The 23024-nt window shown below is 39.0% G+C and overlaps 1 protein-coding gene across 9 annotated transcripts in view; it reads right to left on the bottom strand.

The window, feature by feature from the left end:
• The window catches only part of LOC129709864 (DNA-binding protein SATB1-like), a 167891-nt gene that overhangs the window by 135152 nt on the left and 9715 nt on the right, over positions 1 to 23024 (bottom strand). For 3 of the 9 annotated variants that reach the window (XM_055656556.1, XM_055656566.1, XM_055656535.1), the window contains exons 2-4: positions 6253 to 6429; positions 5073 to 5199; positions 4575 to 4698 (exon numbers count right to left, since the gene is read on the bottom strand). In XM_055656556.1, the coding sequence (XP_055512531.1) occupies positions 4575 to 4698; positions 5073 to 5199; positions 6253 to 6424 (423 nt within the window). In that variant the 5' untranslated portion in view covers positions 6425 to 6429. Of the gene's footprint in view, positions 1 to 4574; positions 4699 to 5072; positions 5200 to 6252; positions 6430 to 7978; positions 8216 to 9088; positions 9351 to 23024 lie in introns of those variants that run through there. The other 6 variants (XM_055656500.1, XM_055656517.1, XM_055656508.1 and 3 more) reach the window with 5 other exon arrangements.

Below are 23024 nucleotides of genomic sequence, written 5' to 3'. Positions count from 1 at the left end.
ACCGAGATGAGAAAAACATGTTTTACACAGAGAGTGGTGAATCTCTGGAATTCTCTGCCACAGAATGTAGTTGAGGCCAGTTCATTGGCTATATTTAAGAGGGAGTTAGATGTGGCCCTTGTGGCTAAAGGGATCAAGGGGTAGGGAGAGAAAGCAGGTACAGGATACTGAGTTGGATGATTAGCCATGATCATATTGAATGGCGGTGCAGGCTCGAAGGGCCGAATGGCCTACTCCTGCACCTATTGTCTACGTTTCTATGTCTGGTGATGGACATTGAAGTCCCCACCCAATCAGAGCCCTTGCTGCTTCCAGTGGTTCATCCAACATGAAGGAGCAGAGTTTTATCAGTTCAGAGAAGGTTGCAAGTGGTATCAGATTTCTTTCCCTCAGGTTGACCTCCTGCAGTGTGATTTTGTATGTTGGAGATTCTGGGGACTTTTCCCTCCTGCCTCAGTAACACTGTGAGGTCATCTCTGATGGGTCCATCCTGCTTATGAAAGAAGACATGCCCAGGGATTGTGTTGAAGGAGTGGGGCAGATTGCCTGCAAAGACAAATACATCTGGCTGTAACGATGAGCTGGTGCAACAGTTCTCCCTATTTTGGCAGCAGCCTCCAGATGTTTGTGAAGAAGACTTTGCAAGGATGACTGGATTAGGAATGACGTTGCCATGTCCAAATTCGGTGCCTGTGTTGATGCCGATGTTGATGTGCAGTTTTGTTAAAGCTGTGAGTGACTATGTTATAATTAAGTGGCTAGGCTACCTAAGAGACAACCAAAGAGTCTGGAGCTACATATATGTCAGATGAGGTGAAATGGCAGATGTCCTTTTCTGAAGAATTGTAGTGAATAAAGTGAGTAATGGTTAAGGCAATTCAGTTGTTTTGTGGTTAGCACAACGATGACTAATGTCCTGCTTTTATTCCAGATTATTGATTTGAAGTTGATTTCTAAAGCTGCCAATTCACGTTGAACTGAGGTTTCCGGACCACTAACAGATAACACATCTGCTACACCACCACCATACCCGTGAACCTATATATTCAGAAATATGTAAGGATTTGGAAAGAGGGATGCAGTACAGGCTAACCAGATGCAAGGAATTTGAGAAGAAACTGATGAGAAGACAGTGGTAAGATGAGTAAATAAAAAAAGTATTCACATAATTTTATCACAAACAAAAACTCTCAAAGTGCTTCACACATTACTTATTTTGGGTGTATGAGATGTAATTACGTGGTTATGTCGCCATACATAACACCCATCCCACCAATGGCAATGGGATTAATGACTTAACTGGATTGTTTTGGTATATTTTCTATTTATTCTAAAAGAATACTTGGAAATACAAGAAACACGAACAATGCTAAGCTTTACTGCGGGATCATGGGCACTCCTAAGTGGATGGAATTTTGATGTAAACTTTAGGTTAAAGGACAACAGCCACAATAGTGCTCTTCGATACTAGACTGGACTGTCAGCCCACTTATATGTTCAAGACTTACACAGAGTTCAAATTCAGAATTTATGATCTAGAAATGACCTACATCTTAACTTGTATTGCGATTGCTGAGATGTCTGTGCCCCAAGTTCCTGAAGCAGAGATCCTATGAATTGATGGCAATACCTGTACTCAACTCAGTGACTGAGGTTTCTACACTTTAGGCGCAGTGACTGAGTTTCCTGATCATTGGGCTCAGTCACTGAGGTACCTATACTCATCCTATGGCAGATCCATGCCTTCAACAAACGATTCCTGGCTCAACTGGACTCCACCAAGGACCTTAAACTCGCCCACCTCCTCCAGGTCGCTCCTACCACCGACACTCCGTGACTCGACCGCCTGCAGGCCACGGGGCCCAACACTGACCCGCGACGCCATCTTGGTCACGGGGAGCAGCACCAGCACTCGCCGCCTCCCAGACCGACCTCAGGCCCGGACCACCGAGGATGCCGCCTTTGCCGACCTCCACGCCGATGCTGCCGCTGGTAACTCTGACTATCGCCCCCTCATCTATTACGCCGACCCTCGCTATCTCCCTGATTCCTCCGACTATCGCCACCATAACGTAACCGCCGAACCTCGCCGCCTCACCAGGGCCTACTCACCTCGCCGCCTCAGCAGACCTGTTGAACCTCACCGGAGGCTCTCACCGGGGTCTCTTCTATACCCCGTAACTCTGCTCTCACTCCCCATCCCCCCACTCATAATAATGGCAGCGTCCCCCTTGTCCTCACCTTTCACCCTATCAGCCGTCACATACAACAAATAATCCTCCGACATTTTCGCCACCTCCAATGTGATCCTACCACTTGCCACATCTTCCCATCTCCTCCGCTGTCTGCTTTTCGCTGAGACCGCTCCCTCCATAACTCCCTGGTCAATTCGTCCCTTCCCACCCGAACCACCCCCTCTCCGGGCACTTTCCCTTGCAACAGCAGGAAATGCTACACTTGTCACTTTACCTCCCCAATTGACTCCATTCAAGGACCCAAGCAGCACCTCCTCTAACCTCATCTATTGCATCCGCTGCTCTAGATGTCAGCTACATCGGTGAGACCAAGCGTAGGCTTGGCGGCCCCTTCGCCCAACGCCACCGCCAAGCACTAACCGACCTGATCTCCCGGTGGCTCAGCACTTCAACTCCCCCTCCCATTCCAAATCCGACCTTTCTGTCCTGGGCCTCCTCCATGGCCAGAGTGAGACCACTGTAAATTGGAGGAGCAGCACCTCATATTTCGCTTGGGCAATTTGCACCCCAGCAGTATGAACATTGACCTTTAATTTCAGGTAGTCCCTACTTTCTCCTCCCCTTCCCAGCTCTCCCTCAGCCCACTGTCTCCACCTCTTCCTTTCTCCTCCCCCCCACCTTACATCAGTCTGAAGAAAGGTCACGACCCGAAACATTGCCTATTTCCTTTGCTCCATAGATGCTGCCTCACCCGGTGAGTTTCTCCAGCATTTTTGTCTACATACTTAAGAATCAGTGACTGAGGTGCTTATACTCTAGATTTGGTTACTGAGGTACTTATACTTTAGGCTTGTCACTGCAAATATGAGATCTACACTTCAGGAACTTGCTACAAACACTCCCATCTACAAAGATAAAAGCTGCTGAAGCATAATTGATATATTAATTAAAATGATAAAAGGAATTTATCTTAATATGTTAATATTGTAGCTACAGCTATTAGCTAGATATTTCAATTTAAAACTTGAAAATTTTATAAAGCGCTTTTGTATTGAAATAATAGCTAGTCCATACGATATACTTACAGAATTTGCAGTTTTAAATTACAATTTAAAATCTATATTGCCAAACTAAAGGCAAGAGGATAGGTGGACATTGGCATAGGCTTTATCGGTGTACTAAGCTAAATTGCGAGAAATCGCCATGTTTTCAGAGGAGGAAATTGTGTGGATTGGACATATGTTACTTCTTTATCAAATTGATATTTTTTGTGTTTGCCTGCATTTTTCCTTGAGATACATCATATTACATCATCTATGTTATGGATATTTTCCTGCATGGTTTATTTTACTTAAACATTGAAATTCCACCTTTTGCCTTAATGATCAGTTAGTAGATTCTGTATTATCGAAAGGGTACTAGTACATTTTGTACATAAATAAAACGCTAAGTTATAAAACAAAAGTGCTAAACTCTTCTTTCGGTGGCAGATGTTTCTCTAGCATAATGACTAGTCTGGAAAGGATTCTAAGCTTTATATAATGAGCATGGGTGTGAATCCAAAACTATTCAAGTCTTTTGAAATCATTTAATCTGCACAAAAACCTTGACTTTATCTGTCACTCCTTAGAAAGAGAAGCATACCACTGTCAAGAATGTTGCTACTGTAACATCAAGTGATATAATTCTGCAGAACATGTCATTCTATTGCAATGAAAAACAATGTATCTAACATTAACTCATTGAACAATGGTAGGCTTCTGCATCAACCAGTTTTAAAATAGTATCATTTTATTAAAAAATTAGTTAAATGATGATAATCGAATTTAAAGATTTGATCGGACGCAAGTTAAAAATCCAACCATATCAATGTTAGTCGAGCCCCAAGATTGCAGAACCCTGTTTGGATCGCTTTCTAATATTCACCATTGATTATTTTTTAAATGTACATTGTATAGAAAATTTCAAGTAAGATAAAACATTTCCAGGTTTCTAGTCAGTTTCCTCCGTAATGCAATGCCAAAATTGTAACATACTGTATGATCCTCTAATTTAGGATGTAATTACTATTGGCTTCACAGGAATTAATCTGCAGTGAACGATATGGAAATTCCTTACAATGTACAAAAATATGTTCCCAATTATGAATATTACAGATAAATTTCTAAAAAACTTGCAATGCTGACTATTATAAACAAGAATCAGAGAAATGCAAAACCTTTGACCACTTGTACGAGTATTGAAATTAAATATAATCATATATTTTTGTTATTGGTGTGAAAGTAGTTACAGACTTCTACATTTAAATAATATTTTTGCAGTTCATATTTTATTCATTATTACTCTTTCTAAACTACTTTAATAAAGCCCCATAAATACCTGGGAGAGGGGGCATTCTTTTGCCAGTGTGCTCTGGTTCATTTCTTTCAGTAGTTCCTTCAGAGCATTTCTGACTGTTGTGTGTGTCCACTGTTCAGGTGGCAAGTCTTCCAGTTTTGGGCAACTGCATGATAGAATATACCGTATAAAGGGGGGGGGAAACATAGGACATTTCAGAACTAGTTCCTGGTGCAACATTCCTTCAAGACAGACAGATTTCATTTGGCACATCAAGCAGATGCATCTAGAGATTGCTCTCAGTCTCCTGATTGTTCTGATTAGTTAATTACTTTATACAACACATCTGCTGTATTGATGCATGAATTATACATCAGCTGCATGTGGCGACTATTATTTCTTGTTACTTCTACCTTCTTGCTCCAATGCGTTTGGTAAAATAATTCAGGCATTTAGAGATGTGGAAGTTAAAGACAGACATGAAATAATAATGATGTCATGCGATCATCAAGGCCAAGGCACTTGCATGTTGTCACTAACCTGTGCAACTGAATTTTCAGTGTGACCACATGGTACACATCCTGCAGCATGTCTGCTACTGTGGCATCCGGTGCATCTGTCACATATGAGAGAGGGACTGGATTCCATTTCCCAACCTGGATCAGGCCTGCGATAGGCAACATCAGGTAGAGTGAGACACCTCAACTGACAATTTCCCTGCATTTGCTAATACTTTTAAAAAAGGCAATAAATTACATTTCTTAAATTATTTTGATCGGGTTTAACATTATTTGAGATATCATCCATCATTTTTACGTAAGAAAAATTCAGAAAAGCTCAAATTTGCCTTAATGATTGATATAAATGAGCTATTACTCTCCCTCTGCTCTCCCATTAACTGGCTCAAATATACTTAACAACTTTCATTACTGAAAGCTCTTTTGGTGTACTAGAGATAAATACATATAAGAGTCAGTGGAAAATTAAATTAAAATAAGGGACGAAAGCAATATTGTATTTTATATTTTAATACCTAAACTCATATTAAATGCAAACAATTGAGAAACTGAACAAAATCCTTTATAATTATTTTCCTGTTTAGATAATCAATTAAATACTAAATAATTTTCTCCCAGAAAAAAAAGATGACATGCATTCTTTTTAAAACTACAGCCCCCAACTCAAAATTATCTTGCATCTTTATGCATTTTAGCAATATTTTGCGTGGACAAAATCATTGGATTGACACGATAAAAAATCTTGACATAATAAACATTTAATGTTTCCTCTTCATGACCAAATCAAAAAGAGCATTAATCTTTACCTAGAGTAATTCCATTAAAATCTGGATGTTTGTGTAAAGAATTACATCATTTTCTACTGTAGTGTCAAATTGTTAGAGAAACGATGTATTTTAATTTGAATGAAAAGAATGATTCCAAGATATGTAATGTACATGTAAAATGTGCATATTTTCATTATTTTCTTGCTTATGTAATGAAATACCATTATTATTGGACTATTTTAATTCTTGCCACGGCATTTTGTGGTAATGTACTGTTCTCTTTTGACATGGATGTGATCGATCTTTTTATAATTACAGGTGAAAATAAAATGACAAATATTTAACATTATTTTTGAAATGTGTCCATAAACAAAATCTATGTAATTTAGCAAAATGAAACAGTCTAGATCAGGGTGGAATTGCAAAATGATGTACCTTTTGCCTGTGCTGCGGAACTATGGGAATATCCAAGAGAAAGCAGTGCCATCTCCACTAGTTGGTTAAACAGCATGTCCTTCCGTACCAGAACAAACTCTGCATGCTCTTCTTTACTTTCATACTCAATGGGACTTTCAAAATGTTCCACCACACAGAAAACAGGGAGCATATTTCCTACAAACAATTAAGACATGGCTTACATATTTTAATAAAACGTAGGAGGTGCAATTATAATTTAAACATGATTAAGTATTAGTTATGTATTAGTTGTACATTACTTTTTAAAAATCTGCCTTTTAAACACACTATACTACATTAATCTCAACATGTATAGAAATCAAAGCAGGTTGATGGAAATACTCTGAAGGTTAGACAGCATCCATGGAAAAATAAATCGTATTGGCAGCTTCCTAAAATGCGGGCTCACCTACTGAGTGTTTATCCTATTTTCTGTTTTTTTTATCATTTCTAACAGTTCTTTGCTTTTTGATGCACGTAATGACACGTATATGCATCTGATAAAACTGTATCGCTCAAGTAAACAAAAGCTGCATTTTTCAAAATAATATTGATGTCTTTTTGCTTAATAGATTTAGTTGCCTGTAAGTATACAGAATAGTTGGTTACTTACTATTTATAAATCGGGGAACTAATTTAGATCTTCCAGATCATTCATTGCATAAAATGATGTCCTGTCTTTAAAATGTCATTTTATTCATCATTATTGCATTTGAGAAAGACGGAAGTTAGTCTATTTTATTTCTCGGAATGTTACATTTCTGGAAAACCTGAAATCTGTTTGAACATTTTAGGACATTGACAATATATGACATTCACGACCATTTTTCTCTAACTGTCGTTGTCTTCCTGCATTAAAAAGGATATTTTACTTTACTGGCTGCTCTGTATTATTAACACTTGGCTGAATTTCCAGGGCCAGGAACTTCATAACCTTCTAGTATTAAAGCAGTAAGTGATGGTCACTGATCAGTTCTATAAATACTCAATGATGTATATGGGAAAAGCAGCATGAAACTTTCACATTCGCTTTATGAGTCTATGTAAACAACACATCTGCTGTAAGAAGTGATCAAGTGCATAGATTCCTTGTCCAAAACTGTACTGTCCTTACAGTTTGCAAATATCACATAAACCCGGAGACAGGTGAAATCTTCTTTTCATTAATTTATGGTGCTTATAACTTTGCAGGGAGCATAAGACTGTTTGATTCTAGTCCAGTTCTTGATGGCAAATGTTAATACACTCTGTTTGAAAACTGTAATAAATTATATTTTTGTGCTTTTAACCTAGCTTCCTTTATACATATATGCACTTGGCGAACAATCAATAAATAGGGTAATCATAAGCAGAGGCCAAGGAATTTGCTGAAGTGCCTTTTTCCAGTTCTAATAGATAAAGATCTAACAATACAGACTGCTGTGTCCATTCATTTCATAAATAATACATTCCTTGTTGTCTGCAAATAGAAGAAAACTAAATGATTGTACCATAAATGTTATGGCAGCTTGAACAATAAATCTTCCGCCTTCAAACTATTTTATTTTCATAAATATCTTGGCAAATGAACGGACTGCATACATTTATACTGCGCTCTGAAGGAAATTTGCTGTGCAGTCAACTTTGCTTTATTATGGGAATTTATACTACCTATATTTCTATTATTACTTCTATACTAGTGAAAGCAGGTTGCACACACTGGTACCTTTTTTATTACCGATTTTCACCAGCTGGCCCATGTGTTTGGGTGAGCCTCCAGTCACTTTGGCACCCATGCTACCCAGTCTGCTGCGGGTGGAGAGACTTCCATTCTGCTCCAAGCGGGGGATCTTAGCCGGGGGACTTTTAGGATCAATGAGATTGTTGCTTTTTTCTGAATTCTCCTTCACTTGCACTGTTTCACTGGGTTTTTCCATGCTCACCATCAACTCTCAGAGATAACCTACCAAGTTCAAAGAAAACCACTTCAAGATATTACTGAGGTCAGACTCGACAACAAATATAGAGGATTAATTAATGTGGAATGTCCAGATTTTCTAACACCAGCTGTTGTAATTCAAAAATTAAGATCTCTGAAACTTTACAGCACAATAATTCCATGTAGCTTTTCAGAAAGACAAAAGAAAATGCTAGTCCTTCAGGAAAGGCTTCATGGATGTCAAAATGCATGATCGACTACATCATCTGGAATTGAAGCTGCTAAAGTGAGAATTTTTAATCACTTTAAGGTAAATGCATCCTCAAATTACAGAACATTCTGTAAAACCAGAATACACTTCCCAAGTGTTGGTGCCAGTGCATAGACGTCAGGCCAGTGTACATCACAAAATGAATGGTCACATCTGAAAGTGTTCCAATTTTGGCTTGATATAAGGTAATTATAATTATGACTGAAATATAAAAATATCTATTGCAGCATAACACAACATAAAGATTTCTACTACTCTATTTTTCTATCAACTACAGCAAATTCCACGCTTAATTGCCACTGTGACATAGAATCATTGTTAAAGCAGACATCCTCATCCCAGCATTGAACTGCTAACCTGCAGCCCAGTGCTATTCCGGGCAAACATAGCACGGTCTCGCCCCCCAGCCTACTTTACAACTTTTTTTCTGCGCTACCAATTCCGCGTATTTTGTAAATTCCACTCCAGGATTTCACGTTTACATTTATTTAGAAAAAAAGACAAAGAAACAAACTAACCAAAGCTGTCTGGGTACACACAAAAAAAAACGCTGAACGTTGTCGGGTGGCATCTATATTTTGCAAAAAAAACTACAAGAAATAGAATTTCGATTGCAAGCAACTCACCCACTTTTATGCGCAGAGCTAAAAGCCAAACTTCCAAGGCTTAAGAAAAATAGCAACTCTTCGCTTCGGACTCTTCATGAAAACTAACAGCCGGACGGGTTGGTTTCTGGACAGTATTTAGCTCCCAGATATTTTTTTTCTTTCTCCCTCTGTCTTTGAATGATATTTTTTTTGTGTTAAAAATAAGAAAAATATCTTCTTCGCTCTTTGGGTACTGAAGGAAGGGGGAAAGTATTTGACTAGGCGGGGGGGGGGGGGGGGGGGGGGGGGGAGACAGCAGCAATATATTAAGGTTTTTTTTTTTAAAGGGCAACTTGGGACGCGGACGTGATATATATTGTTTCCAACCCAAAAAGTCAGTGACTTTGTTGTTGCTGCTGTTGAAAAGTCCAGTTCGGGCTGTGGGGTTTGGTGGCGGTGGCTGGTAGGCGGCTGTCTCTGCCTGGGCTTCTCTCTCTCTCTCTCTCTCTCTTTCTCTCCTCCTCAGTCAGGACGGAGCCAAGGGGCTTCACATTAAATTATTAGTTGCTTTGAGACTCATCACTCCTCTCCTCTCCCCTTCGCTTTCTCCTCTCAGTGGTGAGAAAATAACCCTTCCAAAACATCCCGCTCTCAGGCACCGACACTCCAGCCGCCCTCCGGACTGCTTTTCGATTGCATCACTCCTTGTAACTGTCAGAGTAATTTGTTGAAGAAAATAATAATAAAAACAAGGGAGGGGGTGGGAGAGAGAGAGAGAGAGGACAATTTCCGGCAGGCGCGCAAGAATTTTTAATCAGCTTGATTACTGTAAGACGGCTCTGCATTTATTACAGATAATAATACCACATGATCAAATAATTATAGCACTGGCTCAGCCTCAGGGCTGGAAAAGAAGAAGAGGAGGGAGGGAGGGGGGCGAGTCAACAACAAACAGGAGGAGCTTTTTAACTCGTCACCGTATGCTATCGGCACTGACTGTCGGTGTGTCTGTAAGTATGGAGCGGGTGAGACTAGGACATGGTCTTGACCGGAGCAGGAACACCGAACAGTCAAAAGCCAAACAGGACTGGAAATTATTTCTTGCATGAAGACGTGATAGGGTTTGTTCCGCGGGAGGCGGCCAGATGGATGGTTACACACATACACACTTGCACCTGCACACGGACATAGATCTAAACATACACGCAGTGAACGGTAATCTGCATGGAGATGCTAGATACGCATACATAAAAAGGTATACACGTGTTTATCTTTGGGTTCACTTATTATAATGTGTATGTGCAGGTGTGTGAGATTAAAATGTACTTTTTTTTTAAGTCACATTTTGCAATATTTTTTTCGGGCTGTTTAATTTACGCGCACTCGGGTGCAAGTCCCCGATTATCCTGCCTTTTTCTTGAAATGAGCAAGACGTTATGATTTGGACCGCCGACTTCTCTCGATGAGTGTTACGTACCCTCTACCGGCTGACTGATGTGTGCTTGCTCTGTGACAGTCTTGCCCATTCCTCCTTTTCCCATCCTAAGAAGGAATACTTTGCGACCATTCATTAATACATGGCAACATTCCCCAGCGATGCAGACATGTTTAAGTTGAAGCTGGTATTTAAACTTACAACCATTTAACTGGTACCCTGTAATTACATTTTTAAGCTCATTTTGTACTGCATGTGTTTACCCATGTCAAATGAACGCCCTATAAATGCGGAGGTGGGACCAATTTTTGTGAAAACAACTTTTATTGCATGAGGCATGGACCAATGGGAAAGTCTAATCAAAATATTCACGTTAAAGTTAATGCAGATACGAGTCAAAACTTCAATGACAATCCTGAATCTACCAATATATCACCATCAGGATCAGTCAAATGTTTTAATTGTCCATGTTGAATTATGGAGCATAATTTGTTTTCCAAGTTCTTTTGATCATCCACAACAAATATACAAGGCTGCAATTTACTGGTCTCACACTGGTAAACAGATGAACAAAACAGAGAGAGATCATATGGTACAGGGGATCCTGAATGAATCTTCAGTTTATATGTGGTTCTGTCATACTGAAGGAAGTGCTGTTGCAAAACAAGAATCTTCTCTAATATGCTCCATTACAACATTTAAAAAAAAACCCAGAAAATGCTGCTAATTCTCAATGGTCAGGACTCACCACAGTTGGAGACTAGCTTGAGGAATATTTCCTTTTTTAATGTTGTAATGCAGCTACATAAATACTGTCTATTTGTTAAAAGATAAATCACAGGTCTGATGAAAATTAAGCAACCTGAAATGTTAACTGTTTTACTCTCTCTACCACTGCTGTCTAACTTGCTGAATATATCTATCATTTTTTGTTTTATTTCAGATTCCTAGCATTTCTGGTATTTGACATTTTCAGCCACGTTATCCTGAGAGTTTCAGAAAAACTATGTACAAATTAGCACATTTAATGAATAAATAGATGGCATCTATATAGAAGCATTCCAAAATTGGGGCATACTGGAAATATTCATCAGGCCAATCTCCAACTGTAGTGAGAAGTTACCGATTAACATTTTAAATGCAGACTTCATCCAATGTAACCGCTCTCTGAGCAGATGGTGTGGCCAGTTGAGCAATTTTTGTACTTGTTTCAAGGTTTCAGTGCTGCAGAGTTTTCTTTACTGTATTTTAAATGAATAACAAAATGAACTGGAATTCCGTGGAACTTGATTTAATTCATGTATGTAAACTGCTTTGAAACAAATTTAGCACAGATTTGTTCTTATATCTTGAAGCAGCATCACTCTAAGACAAAAAAACTGCTCAAAAATTTATGGGGGGGGGGGGGGGGGGGGAGATCATTCACAACAGCTCTCTCCTTATTCTACCCCAAAGATTGATTACTATATATTTGAAACAATGATATGTAGATGGTTGATACCAGTTGATACCCCTTAAGAATAAGGGGCAAGCCATTTAGAAAGTAGATGAGGAAAAACTTTTTCACACAGAGAGTTGTGAGTCTGTGGAATTCTCTGCCTTAGAAGGCGGTGGAGGCCGGTTTTCTGAATGCTTTCAAGAGTTAGATAGAGCTCTTAAAGATAGCGGAATCAGGGGATATGGGGAGAAGGCAGGAACGGGGTACTGATTGTGGATGATCAGCCATGATCACATGGAATGGCTGTGCTGGCTCAAAGGACTGAATGGTCCACTCCTGCATCTATTGTCCATTGTCAAAAACAGATGCAGAGTAAAGATTGCCAAGTGCAACTTTCCATCTGCACTTCTCAGAGGAATTTTAAGTTACTTTGTGTTAATGACTATTTGTAAATTTAGGTAACTTCTTTTCACCATAGAAATCATGCTCTGATGCAGAATTACACGTGTGATATAAGGGAATGCATTCACAATATAAGAACATATTCCAGAAGTGAACAATGAATTCATGAATAAATGAACTAAGTGACAGCCAAATAAGGAATATGTTGCTGTATGTTCAACATTCAATTTGCAACTTATTAAAAATAATAATCAGCATTATTTACTGACTATTGAAAATGGCAGCAATTTATTTCGGCTTAAAAATTAGGTTTTTGCACATTCAGATATTCAAACAAAAGTAAGATAAAATATCAAAGAACATGCTCGGCAGCCATGGGATTTCATAAGAGGCAAGTAACCCTTGTGTTAGTTTAATTGATTATCTTTAATTCCTTGGGGGCTACTTACAGGACATAAATTAGTATATGTTTAATCACAAACCAGAAGTTAAATGTGGGAGAAATTGGCACTCTGACCAACTTAATCTATGTGGCTAAGAAATAGAGAAAGAGTCATTACACCTGACAGACAGAAAACTAGGTATTTACAAAGAGACAAACACCATTTAGTGGAGACAGGAAATAATTACACATAAACATGACATGCCTCAGGCCTGATATAACATAGCATCCAACTTGCAGAATGGGCTTAAGCCAAATGGAAATCTTAACCCCTCACATTCTGGAAAGTCTCACTGCAATTCAATAGCGGAAACCATCCACCAGAAACCTTCGATTATATACCCACATTTTGCGTTTTATTCCAAAAAATCACACATAACCCTCATCTATTCACTGTGGAACATAAATTAATTAGATTATTTTTTTCTACGGAAGGTCACATTAAAACTATATTTAGTAAAATCAAGGAAAAATAAATAATAGCATATAAATGTAAAATAGACAAAGCATTAATTGTGGACAATCTAATTGGTGATACTGCTATTTGAATTGATTCTGACAGATCAGATACTATTTTTTACTATTTTGCTAATAGTGGTAGTGGAACATAGGGGGAAAGATTAGAGATTTATGACACAAGGTTTTTTACACAGACTATGTCAGGTGCCTACAACTCACTGCCAGAAAGGGTGACGACAGCTGATATGATAGCAACGTTTGAAAGGCATTTAGACAATGGAGAGCTGTAGACCAACTGCATGCAGATGCTATTAGTTTGATTTGCATCTTGGCAGGCACAGGCATTGGCAGGCACAGGCATTGTGGGCTGAAGGGATGTTCCTGTGCTGTACTATTCAATGTCCTAAAAAGTAAACCAAAGGCAAATTTTAGGCTTGGATTTATGATCTAAAATGAACACTCAGTTCACAGGTCACCTGATGTTTTATAATTAAGACATTTTTTAGTAAATGTAAAAATTAAGAAATAGTTCTAATCTTTGTCTCAGATGAGGCTAAATGATGATAATGGGGCTGAGATGAGGGGCGGGGAGTAAAATGTATTCACTTTCAAGGCACAGACTGAATTTATCACTATTGGTGGAGTGTTGAGAGAAACCTGGAGGAGCAGAAGGTCCAAAGCAGGGAAAGGTCAGTATGATGTTACACCAAGGTATCAGTGGAAAGCAAAAATAAAACTCCCAGGTTGGGATAAATGGAATATGTAGGAAGGAACTGCAGATGCTGGTTTGCATAAGAAAATAGACACAAAATGCTGGGGTAAATCAGCGGGACAGGCAGCATCTCTGGATAGAAGGAAATGTGTCATGTGTCCGAAAGGTCTCCCATTCTACCTGCTCCGCTGAGTTACTCCAGCATTTTGTGCCTATTTTGGGATAAATCGAACCAGTGGAGCCTGGAGATGATTGAAAGGTATAATGTAAAAGTTGATGGCAGTATAGATAGAGCTAACATCTTCCTGGATTAAAAACAGCAAACTGCCGGAGGAACTCAGTGGGTCAGGCAACATTTATGTAAGACTTTTATGGTCACAACCCTTCTTCATGACTGGAGTAGAGGGGAGAATGTTAGTAGTGGGAAGTGAGAGAAAGGGGTGGGGCAAGTGATGGATGCATCCAGGTGAGGGGGGGTTGATAGGCAGACGATTGAGTGGAGAAGGCAATGTGCTATAGATGGTGGAATCGGATAAGAAAGGGAAGGTGAGTGAAATGTAGAACCAGAGGAAAGGATAACGGGAAGATGGGAACAATGAGGATGGGGGTTGATGAGTAGAAGTAGGAGGAAGAGTGAACTTGAGGGGAGTGAAAGAAGATAGATCAGAAGGAGTTGGAGATCAGGGAGGGGGGGGGGGGGGGGGGGGGGGGGGTTATTCTTAAGGGGTTGGACAGGCTAGATGCAGGAAGATTGTTCCCGATGTTGGGGAAGTCCGGAACAAGGGGGTCACAGTGTAAGGATAAAGGGGAAATCCTTTAGGACCGAGATGAGAAAAATATTTTTCACACAGAGAGTGGTGAATCTCTGGAACTCTCTGCCACAGAAGGTAGTTGCGGCCAGTTCATTGGCTATATTTAAGAGGGAGTTAGATGTGGCCCTTGTGGCTAAAGGGATCAGGGGGTATGGAGAGAAGGCAGGTTCAGGATACTGAGTTGGATGATCAGCCATTATCATATTGAATGGCGGTGCAGGCTCGAAGGGCCATATGGCCTACTCCTGCACCTATTTTCTATGTTTCAGCAGTTTGTTTTATTGTGGGCAAGATTCCAGCATTTGTAGTTTAGTGTCTACATCTTGGATTGGCTGAGATTACAAGAAACCTGAAGCTGGGAGTGCTATCAGCTGAGTGAGGAAGAAATTGAGTAGTGAGATGATGAAAGCATGAACTGAGATTTTAATTGGAAGTAGGGGGCAAACAATTTTCTCAGCTCAGAATAAAGTGGCTTATTAAAAAAGAAAGGCACAAGATGTAAGTATCAGAGGATATAGGTACCTGTATCACGTTTATGAAGGCAAGCTCCAAGGTTATGGGCCATCTTTAATTACCATTATGATGAGAGCAGTGAGCTAAGTTCTTCAATCACTCAGTACATTCAAAATTTCACCAGAATGCTCCAAAAATAAAATGCAGATGAGGGAAATTTGAAATATTTAAAACAAAATGCTGGAAATGTTCAGCAAGTCAGGCAACAAATGTTAAAGGACAAAATTATTGTTTCAATTTGTTGACTTTTCATCAATGTTTCTCCACAGATGATGCCTGACTTGCCAAGTATGTCAACATTTTCTGTTTCCACTCCCGGAGCTCTGTTTTATTGAGCGTGATGTATGACTTGGAAATTTACTTGGAGATGGTGGTGTTGTCATATGTCTCCTACCCTTGGGCCAGAGTTATTAAAGATGCTTTTGAAGAGAACTTTGCATGCCATTGCAGTGCATTTTACAGTAGGTCAAACATAGCCTGGTTTTCCTGCACCGTGATGCTCATTGCTGGACCTACCTTGCAAATAGAGACTTCTTCATCACATCCCTTACTTATTTCTTATGCGTGGGAGACCATCTGGTCAATCTTAAATATCCAAATAGAATATTTTAAAGTTTCATTTTCGTTTCTTAATTTTTTTTGTCACTTTAATCCATATATTCTGGGAAAATGCTTTGTTGGCATCTCATCATTACAGCTACACTCATTCTTGCCGCCAAAAGGAATGCACATGGAAATACTTCTTACAATACTCAATAAATAGAGAGAAGCAATGGCATGTACCCGGGCTTAATTTCATCTCCTTAAACTAAGATGCCAAAGTCAATTATAGTTGTGTGCCTACTATTCATGTTGAGATGGTTTAACTCGAGAGATTTGGTTGAATCCTGACTACTCCCACATTTTATGACAATGTTATTCATTGGGCAACTGAACCACGTACCTTGAGTAGTCTCAATAGGAAAACTGCTAAAACATGTAAGCATATAACATACATTAATTTGACAAGAAGCTCCCTTTGTAAACAAATCCTGAAATTTTAAGAGACCAAGCATTTTTTCCCTAATCTGTAGTTCATTTTCCTGTCAGGTAAGATTCAGTAATGTACTTAATCTTTATCAGCACACACACAAGATTATGCCAAGGACACTTTACATATTTTGCAGATGATAACTTATTGCTAATCATTTCACTGAAAGCAATATTAAACTAAAGGTGTTATTTATAATGATGGAGATATGACAATTCATTTGTTTAGTTATTCAAATAAACTGGAAAATGTATACCTCCCATATATATGATGTGTAACTAGCATGTAACCCAACAATAATATATATTTCAAAACCTGTATAGTGTAAACTACACAGTACAAAATCAGTAATCCAAGGTGAAGTGTTCCACTTCTTTGAGAAAAAACCTTTATGATTGCTTCAGCAAAGATTTCTATTCCTCCTGCACTTCTCACAAATTATATGTAGTGATTAAACAGCAAACAAGGTGAACATTCAGTCTTTCATGCTCCTAGGATTAATCATCAGCTTCTTAATATAGATTCATGGATAAGCAAGGCCATTCAGCCCATCTCCATATGCAAAAACAGCCAACATTGCAGCTTTCAAATAAATAATTCCATATTTTGTTACAATAGCTCATTTCAAAAGTCTATTCTAGAAGGCTATTTTGTATTTGTTCCTACATAATCCTGCTGTCTCGTGCAGTCTTCTATCTGGATTTCATCAGACTAGCCAAGTAATATCCATATTAAGCATTAATAAACACAAATTAGTAGGCAGTATCAAGCAGTTTGACGATAATAGATATATTGCCTGGTGATTGTCAGTGAGGAGGAAAGCTTTAGATTGCAAGAAGATATACACCATCTGGTCAGATAGGCATAAAAGTGGGAAGTACAAGAGGATGGAGGTGATCTTATTGAGGTATCCAAAATCATGAGAGGAATAGATCGGATAGATGCACAGTCTTTTGCCCAGAGTAGGTGAATCGAGGACTGGGGACATAGGTTTAAGGTGAAGGGGAAAAGATTTAATAGGAATCTGAGTGGTAACTTTTTCACACAAAGGGTGGTGGGTGTATGGAACAATGCCAGAGGAGGTGGTTGAGGCAGGGACTATCCCATCATTTAAGAAACAGTTAGACAGGTACATGAATAGGACAGGTTTGAGGGGATATGGACCAAACCCAAGCAGGTGGGACTAGTGTAGCTGGGACAAGGTGGGCTGAAGGGCCTGTTTCTATGCAGCATCACTCTATGACAATGACTAAGTGAAATTTAATCTGGTAAACGGTGAGCTAGTGCATTTGGAAAGGTGGAACTTGTCATGGGAAATTTATGTTAAATGTTAGGAAATTGAGAAATATGGAGAAACAAAAACCTTAGAGAATACACAGACTTAACTTAGTAGGTGGATAGGTACAGTGCACAAGGATACTTTCACTTATTGACCAAAGCAAAGATTATAAAACCAGGCAGATTATATGAGAATTTCACATAAGGCCACAACTCAGAAATGTTTTTTTAGATCTGATCACAATGTCATAGAGAAAATGAGATTACACTGGAGAGGATGCAGTAAAAGTTTATGAGGAGACTGCCAGGATTAGAAAACAATAGCACTGAAGTAAGATTGGTGGACTGGAGATGTTTTCTTTGGAGGAAGAGGCTGAAGGGCCACTTAGTTAAAGTGTATGAAACAAGAAGATTCCAGATAGATTAAATGGATAGGATCTATTTTGTTAACTCTGAGAGGTTAAAAAAAAATCATAGTCACACATTGAAAATAATTGATGGAAAGTGAGAGGGCAGGTGAAAATTCTTGTCACGGCAAAGATGGAATCTGGAACAAAAAGCTTGAAAAGATGGTACAGTCAAAAACCTTCCCACGTTTTTAAAAGTAGCTAGTGTATACTTGAAGATCCATGATCTGCAAGGCTATGAATCAAGTGCTGGAAGGGGAGATGAGGTTGCTTTGCTCTTTTTGAAAATTATGGACACTTTGATCTGAACAGTCTCCTGTTTGGTAAATAATTTATGAAATAACTAGAAATGGTGAACGACAATGGAGTTCAGGCAAATTTATTATTTGCTTTGCACAGAGATGGATGGAAGGATGATGTGGTGTTAGGTGAGGAATATGCGTGCAGGAGAACAAAACACCCACACAAAACTGTACCGACATGAATTGCTCCAAAATTAAAATACAGTCCATAACATCCATTCGTTATTCTCAAGCAGAGAACCAACCAACTTTTCATTAAAAATGTACTAATTCAAAATAAAAGAAAAATACTCAGAAAGTCAGACACCATCTGTGGTGAAAAAAAAGTTAAGGTGAATTTTTATCGCCTGTTAGGCTTAGACTTATTATTATCACATGATCCAAGGTACAGTGAAAAGCTTTGTTTTATATGCTGCCCAAACAGATCAGATAAATAAAATCAGGTCAAATTCAGCTACATACTGTAGATAGGGGAAAATACAGAGTGCAGAATATAGTTCTCAGCTTTGTAGTGCATAAGTTCCAGAGACATAGTCCAATGTCCAAAATGGAATAGAGGTGAATCAGACAGCTTCCATATCTATTGACAAGACCATTTTTTGTTTTTATTTTCTATTGAACCAAACTGTATATTTTTTCTTTGTTTCCATACCCTTGAGAGAATCTACACCCATCTTTGGCATTCACTGGCCTCACCATTGTTGAATACCACACTATCAAATTCTGGGGTTCACCTTGACCAGAAATTCAACTTAACCAGCCACATGCAATATCATGCCCACAAGATAGGTGAGTGTTTGAGTAACCAATGGGGAGTGACACATCTCATGCTGAATTCTTCCCATTATCTACAAGACACGTCAGGAGTGTGATGGAACTCTCCACTGGTCCCGTACATCTCTTAAACCAGCCCCAACAAAACCAGATTATGTTGCCTCCGGATAGCAGGCAACTTAATCAAGGACCACTTACATTCCTTCTTCTCCACTCTCCTGTCGGGTAGAAGATACAAATCTTGATAGCACGGACCACCAGATTCAGAAATAGCTTCTTCCCTGTGGTCATCAGACTATTCAATGGACCTCTCATAAGCTAAGAATGTACCAATCTACCTTGTTGCTTCCCCTGCATTTTTGTTAATCTTCTTTCTTTGCAGCTACAGCACTAAACTCTGCACTCTGTTTCCTTTCTATTATTGCACTACTTGTGTATGGTTTGATTGTACTCGTGTATAGTATGAATTGCCTGGTTGTCACAGTAAACAAAGAATTTCACGTAATTTTGGTAAACGTGACAATAATAAATCAATACCATTGATGTACAATATGCAGAACCAAACCTGTCGAGAAGCTCAATACCATACAAAGCAATCTGCTTGATTGGCATTCTATCAACCACCCTAAAAATGGATACCCTGCACCACTGGTGCATATCTTAAGCAGTGTCTACCACATATACAAAATACACTCTGCAGTTGCTCGGTGACAGCATCTGCCAAATCTGTGCCCTCTACCATGATGAGGGAAAAGGTTGATAGGATCATAGAAAGCCCACCTCCTGCCAGTTCTCCTTCAAGTCACACATCATCTTGATTTGGAAGTATTATCTTTGGCAATACCCTCATCAGAAAAATAATTAAAAAACACTTTTCCATCTCAATAACCCTTAATACAGTTGGATTTTCACTATCAATTTCCCATCTCCCAGCCGTTACTTGTTGGAAATGTCTAATTCATTTGGTCAAAGATATTTACATTGATCTTTAAATTGCAAAAAGGTTATCAAAGAGAAAATAATTCCATTTAGCTCACCTTTCTTGTTCTCATTGAAAATCTAAGCTAATGAGACCTAATTCATTTTCCAAATCTCAGTTCATATCTTTGTAGATTACGGCATATCAGTTGTTCATCATGGTAACGTTTCAATTAGCCCCAAAGCATGGAAAGCTCAATGGAGCAAAAGCTAGTGGACATTATGACTGTCCTCTACACTGTGGAAATATTTTCCAATCCTTTGTTTCTTCTACCTTTGTCTCCTATTTAAAGTAATATTACACTATCTACTCAACTCATAAATCTATACACCTCTGGTATGTCATCTGCCCTAAACCTATTCTTTACATTTTGGCTCTTACGATTTTAAATTTAAATTGCAACGATTACAGAGAGCATATTGAATTACTGCACCACTCAGTCCTTTCCATTTCTGCTTAATAACAATACAATGGCCTGTATCCACACTGACGATGGTATAGGTTGGTAGATGTTTTTGAATAGGTAGATTTTTTTAGCTGTGCAGCATCTCTGCTCTAGTCGATAGTAGTTAGAGATGCCAAACTCTATCCAAATCTTTGGTATTGCGTGTGAATCGCATAAATTAAATTTGCAACAGCCCTAGATTCATACAAGTACAGAAACAGGTCCTACATCCCAACTCATGCATCCAGCAAGTGTCCAACTAAGCTTGTCCCATTTGCCCATGTTTGATCCCTAACCCTCTGAATCTTTTCTATCCATGTTCCTGTTCAAATATATTTTACATTTTCTTATTGTACCTGCCTCAACCTTTCTGCCTGGCAGTTCATTCCATAAATGTACCGCACTCTGTCTGAAAAGGTTTCCCCTCAGGATTCTATTACATTTTCCCCTCTCACCTTAAACCTATATCCTCTAGTTTCTGATTCCTCAACCAAGGGGGAAAGACTGTGTGCATTATTCACCCTATCCGTGCCCACCTCTATAAGATCATCCCTCAGTATCCTACACTCCAGGGAATAAAGTCCTAGTCTCGCCAACCTCTCATAACTCAAGACCTTGATTCGTGGCAACATTCTTGAGAATCCTTTCTGCACTCGGTCTTAATACTTTATGCATTTGAATCCCTAATTGTCCAATTGAGAGTCTGAAATGAATATTCAAAGCCTCAAAATATAAACCTCAATTTCCAAGCTGTCAATTTACCTCGATGCTCATTTTCAGCAGGTCCATCTTGCATTATTTTAAGTTAAAAACCATATATTAAAAGGATAGGCAGCGAATAACAGTTGGTCACAGCATCGACACTTACAGTCTACAGACAGGTGTGAACTGAGAATGGTAGGCATTGTAAAAGATTATAAATAATTTTAGTCAAATGTTTGTAAATAGAAATTTAATTACTGGAAATGGCATCACAGGTATACAGAATTATGAAGAAGATGTTTCGAACACTGGCTTTCATCACTCAGGGCATTGAGTCAATGCTTTGGGACATTATGTTGCAGTGGTACAAGAGGTTAGGCAGGCCAGGATTGTACCATGAAGCATAGGAGACAGAGGTGCTTTTGCAGAGGTGTATAAAATCATGAAGAACATAGATAATTGTACACAGGGAAATTGAATCAAAAACTAGAGGTTATAAGTTTAAGGGGAGAGAGGAAAGACTTAAAAGCAACCTGAGGGGCAACTTTTTCACACAGAGGGTGATCTGTATGTGGAAGAAGCTGCCAAAGAAAGTGGTTGAGGACAGGTTGAGGTAGGTATAATAAAATACATTTTGACAGATCCTTGTTATGGACAGTACAACTGATGTAGGTAACTCTAAATAAAATCCACAACTTGTATTCTGTCTAAACTCTGCTTATGAATATGTATAATATATTATATATAACCATATAACAATTACAGCACGGAAACAGGCCATCTCGGCCCTTCTAATCCGTGCCGAACACTTACTCTCACCTAGTCCCATCTACCTGCACTCAGACCATAACCCTACATCCCTTTCCTGTCCATAGACCTATCCAATTTATTTTTAAATGATAAAATCGAACTTGCCTCCAACATTTCCACTGGAAGCTCATTCCACACAGCTACCACTCTCTGAGTAAAGAAGTTCCCCCTCATGTTACCCCTAAACTTTGGTTCCTTAATTCTCAAGTCATGTCCTCTTGTTTGAATCTTCCCTACTCGCAATGGAAAAAGCTTATCTATGTCAACTCTGTCTATCCCTCTCATCATTTTAAAGACCTCTATCAAGTCCCCCCTTATCCTTCTGCGCTCCAAAGAATAAAGACCTAACTTGTTCAACCTTTCTCTATAACTTAGTTGCTAAAAAACCCAGGCAACATTCTAGTAAATCTCCTCTGTACTCTCTCTATTTTGTTGACATCTTTCCTATAATTCGGCGACCAAAATTGTACACCATACTCCAGAATTGGCCTCGTACAATTTTAACATTACATCCCAACTTCTATACTCAACGCTCTGATTTATAAAGACCAGCACACCAAAAGCTTTATTTACCACCCTATCTACATGAGATTCCACCTTCAGGAAACTATGCACAGTTATTCCTAGATCCCTCTGTTTAACTGCAATCCTCAATTTGCTACCATTTACCATGTACGTCCTATTTCGATTTGTCCTGCCAAGATGTAGCACCTCACACTTATCAGCATTAAACTCCATCTGTCATCTTTCAGCCCACTCTTCCAAATGGCCTAAATCTCTCTGTAGACTTTGAAAATCTACTTCATTATCCACAACACCACCTATCTTAGTATCATCTGCATACTTACTAATCCAATTTACCACACCATCATCCAGATCATTGATGTATATGACAAACACCAGTGGACCCAACACAGATCCATGAGGCACCCCACTAGTCACCAGCCTCCAACCTGCCAAACAGCCATCCACCATTACTCTCTGGCATTTCCCATTCAGCCACTGATGAATCCATCTTGCTACTCCACTATTAAT

This window comes from Leucoraja erinacea, chromosome 2 (genome assembly GCF_028641065.1).
Source record: "Leucoraja erinacea ecotype New England chromosome 2, Leri_hhj_1, whole genome shotgun sequence".
NCBI classification, from domain to species: Eukaryota; Metazoa; Chordata; class Chondrichthyes; order Rajiformes; family Rajidae; genus Leucoraja; species Leucoraja erinaceus.
Note: the sequence above shows the minus strand (reverse complement) of the source record. Positions and strands in the feature narration are given on the sequence as shown.